General features: G+C 48.9%; 1 protein-coding gene across 1 annotated transcript; it reads right to left on the bottom strand.

Annotated features, from left to right (window-relative positions):
- Positions 1–833: 833 nt before the first annotated feature.
- On the bottom strand, positions 834–2025 carry LINC02914 (long intergenic non-protein coding RNA 2914). Its single transcript, XM_002825093.5, has 2 exons — positions 1752–2025; positions 834–1046 (listed from the first exon to the last, which is right to left on the bottom strand). The coding sequence occupies exons 1-2, from the start codon at positions 1948–1950 to the stop codon at positions 868–870; spliced, it is 378 nt and encodes a 125-aa protein (XP_002825139.1). The 5' UTR covers positions 1951–2025; the 3' UTR covers positions 834–867.
- Positions 2026–3047: the final 1022 nt, after the last annotated feature.

Here is a 3047-nt window from a genome sequence, read left to right as displayed (position 1 = left end):
TACCACTGCACCCAGCTGACTTTATGTTCCTTCAGGTTCTCTAATATGCTGTGATCCCCTTTGCTTCCAGACCTGCACTGGACCAGACTCTCCACTGCCTGGAAGACTCTCCCCTGACTGTTCCCAGTTCCTGGCTCAGGAGTCAGCTGAAATGAGACCTTCTCATAAGATGTTTCTGTGACTTCCTACCCTCGATACATCCCTTTGTTCTACATTCCACATCACCCCCCACTCTTTCTTAGGAGCTCTTTAGGCACTTGCAATTGTTTAATGAGTTCTAGGATGCAATGGAGTCCCGAGACAATGTCTCTTCAAACGTGCTCCAAATCACTTGGGTGGTAAGCCTTAGAAAAACGCAAAGTTGGGGAATTCCTGGGAGGCGGGGTCTGAAATTTTACATTTTTAACAAGTTCCACAAGGGAATCTAAGCATAGCAAACTCAAAGTGCTGTTGCCGTGAGTGCTTGGCCCACGGGACAGGGGGTGATTTCTTCTCTGGACTCAGGGATGCTGCAGGAAGGAAAGCCTGCACCCGGCACAAGCCCTCAGAACATCCTGGGAAGCTTTTCCCTCCTCAGGTTCTCTGCTATTACTGCATGGTTCTGACATCCAGCTGTCTTAAGATCACTCGACAAGCACGTGTGTCACAAAACGTGAAGAGTGTTCTGGAAGTGTCAGCACGAGCGTCCTTCTTCTTTCCTATCCTGGGGGGTCTGCCACTTAGATTCCTCTGCTTGGACATTCTTCTGACACATGCATAAGCCTCACGGACAATAAAACCCCCCTATCCAAAGTTATGGGTCTGGAGGAGGCAAATGGAAAAGGCCAGTCTTTCCATCTATGAAATCTGACTTCCTTTCAAGAATAGTTACATCTGTGACATCTGTTCTATGGTTCCTTTGAACAGCTGCTTAAATCTTGGTGTAGCACAAAATGCAGAGATGGTCGAAGCAGACATTATTTGGTGATTACATGACCCTGGAGAAGTTTCTTCATTTCTCTGGCATTCTGATTTCTCTTCTGTACAGAAACAGGTACAGCACTTACCTGGAGGGGGATTGAAACGTGCAATGGTGCTGGACACAGGGAAGCCTCTTGTGGATATTCACCACCCTCCCCGCCTCCCTCTCTGCCAAGTGCACATCGCCTCTAGCATCCATAGGGGCCAGCTCCTCTCTGACAGTGACCTCACTCCTGCCCCCAGGTACAGGCTGCAGTCATCTTCGAACCAGGCAGAAGCACTCCTTGCTATGGTAAATTGCTCTATTAAATGCTTATCTCATTTTATCCTCTCTTGAAGATCAAAAGGACTCATAGCTTCATTTTCCGTAGAGGAAGTCTAGAAACCTAGAATTATCCATTTTTTTCCTATGATCAATTAATGATTTATCAGGATTCAGGTCGTGGCTCTACTCCTTGCTAGCTGTGTGATACGGGGCAAGAACCCCAATGATATCCCTGCAAACATCAAGCATGTACCTGGTGCCAGGCGCTGGTTGGAGTGTTTGGCTGACTCTTCCCCTTTCCCTCACTTCGCAATGATGGTCTTTATTTTACAGGGGCAGAAAAGGAGGCTGGGTGGAGTAAGCCTGTTGTCCGAGCCTCCACCCCTGGGAAAAGGCTGTGGGACAGCAGAGTCGGCAAGTCTCTGTCACTCTCTACCACAGTGGTTGCCTTTCTAAGCCATAGTTAGTCCCATGTGGGAATATAGTAAAATTTTAATAAGCAAGGCAATGTATGGGAAATACTTACCACAGCACCTGGCCTTGGTGAGTGTCAGGGCATGCTGCTTGTTATGTCTTAGGCTCTGCAGGTGCTGAGAACTTGGGCATTTCCCTTCACCAAGGTGGCCCACTGATGGGAGTGTGATCATCGGCTTTGTTCCCTGCTTATGTGGCCTGGCAGCTCCTCTCGTGGCCTCCAGCCTTGCCCCAGGCTCTTTCCGATGCATCCAATCCTACTGGAAGCAATTGATTCCCGTGGCTCCCACGGCTGGTCATGGACCTTCAGTGCTTGCCTCCACACCCTGGTTAAGAAAGGCATGGAGGGGGTGCTCAGTGAGGAGCTAGTGTTGGGCTGGGCCCCCAGCCTATTGCAGGCACTGTGGAGGGACCAGCTCCTCCAGGGGCCCCTCACCTGCTGCACCTCCCCACCAGCCCCTAACTCACGCAGGCTCCTTGCAGAATTGGCTCTCGATCTTTCTTCTCCATCTCAGCCTGGGCTGTCTCTGCTCCTCACGTGGGGTAATTTGACAGCCTTCTGAATGGCTCCCTACATCCAGGCTCTAGAGCAGGAGTCAGCACATGACAGCCTGTGGTCAAATCCAGCCCTTAGTCTGTTTTCATAGCCCTTGAGCTAAGAATATTTCTACATTTCTAAAGAGTTGTTAAAAACCAACCACATGACAAAAATAAAGAAGGATATGCAACAACGACCAACTGCAAAGCCCTTTACAGATACTGTTTGCAGATGCCTGCTCTAGACCATTCTTCATATTGACCTTCTCGCCCAGCCTCAAGTTCTCACCCTGATTCCACTCAAGGTCTCACATCCTGTCTCTACACTGCTTAAAAATCTTTAAGCCACCCTGTGTGCAAAAAAGACACCCTGAAGGTAGTCTAAGAAGATCTGGATTCAATTCCCATCTCTGATACTTATTAGCTGTATGACCCTCTTGAACCTCAGTCTCTTCCTCTTTGCAGTAGAGTTAACAGGGCAAACCCAGGAGGTTATTTGGGGACCTGATGACTTTGAGGTATGAAAATGCACTCTGAGATACACAGAGCTATTCAAAATATGAAATTTCATCATAACTGTTTTGTCCATGGGCAGTGTGCACACCCCAGAGCCTGCTGTAGACTCTGTCCCCAGCTGAGACCCAGTTTGCTTTCCAAACCTCATCCCTTGTGACTTTCCACATGACATCCCAACCCACATGCCGCATGGCTTTGCTCTCCCCCTGCCTTGGTTGAAATGCTCTTCCCAGTATTGTCTTGCATTTGAGCCCTACCTCGTCTTCAGATTTCACACCCAGCTCAGTGGCAGTTG

Source organism: Pongo abelii, chromosome 15 (genome assembly GCF_028885655.2).
Source record: "Pongo abelii isolate AG06213 chromosome 15, NHGRI_mPonAbe1-v2.0_pri, whole genome shotgun sequence".
NCBI lineage: Eukaryota > Metazoa > Chordata > Mammalia > Primates > Hominidae > Pongo > Pongo abelii.
The sequence above is the reverse complement of the archived record's forward strand: the minus strand, read 5'-3'. Positions and strand labels throughout refer to the sequence as shown.

What these genes read in the sequence shown, in the direction of transcription:
- LINC02914 (XM_002825093.5), bottom strand. Translation starts at nt 1,950, where the DNA reads ATGCATCGGAAAGAGCCTGGGGCAAGGCTGGAGGCCACGAGAGGAGCT. An exon ending in CACCAAGGCCAGGTGCTGTG is followed by an intron (nt 1,047 to 1,751) that starts GTAAGTATTTCC and finishes ATCCCCCTCCAG; the next exon opens with GTAAGTGCTGTACCTGTTTC.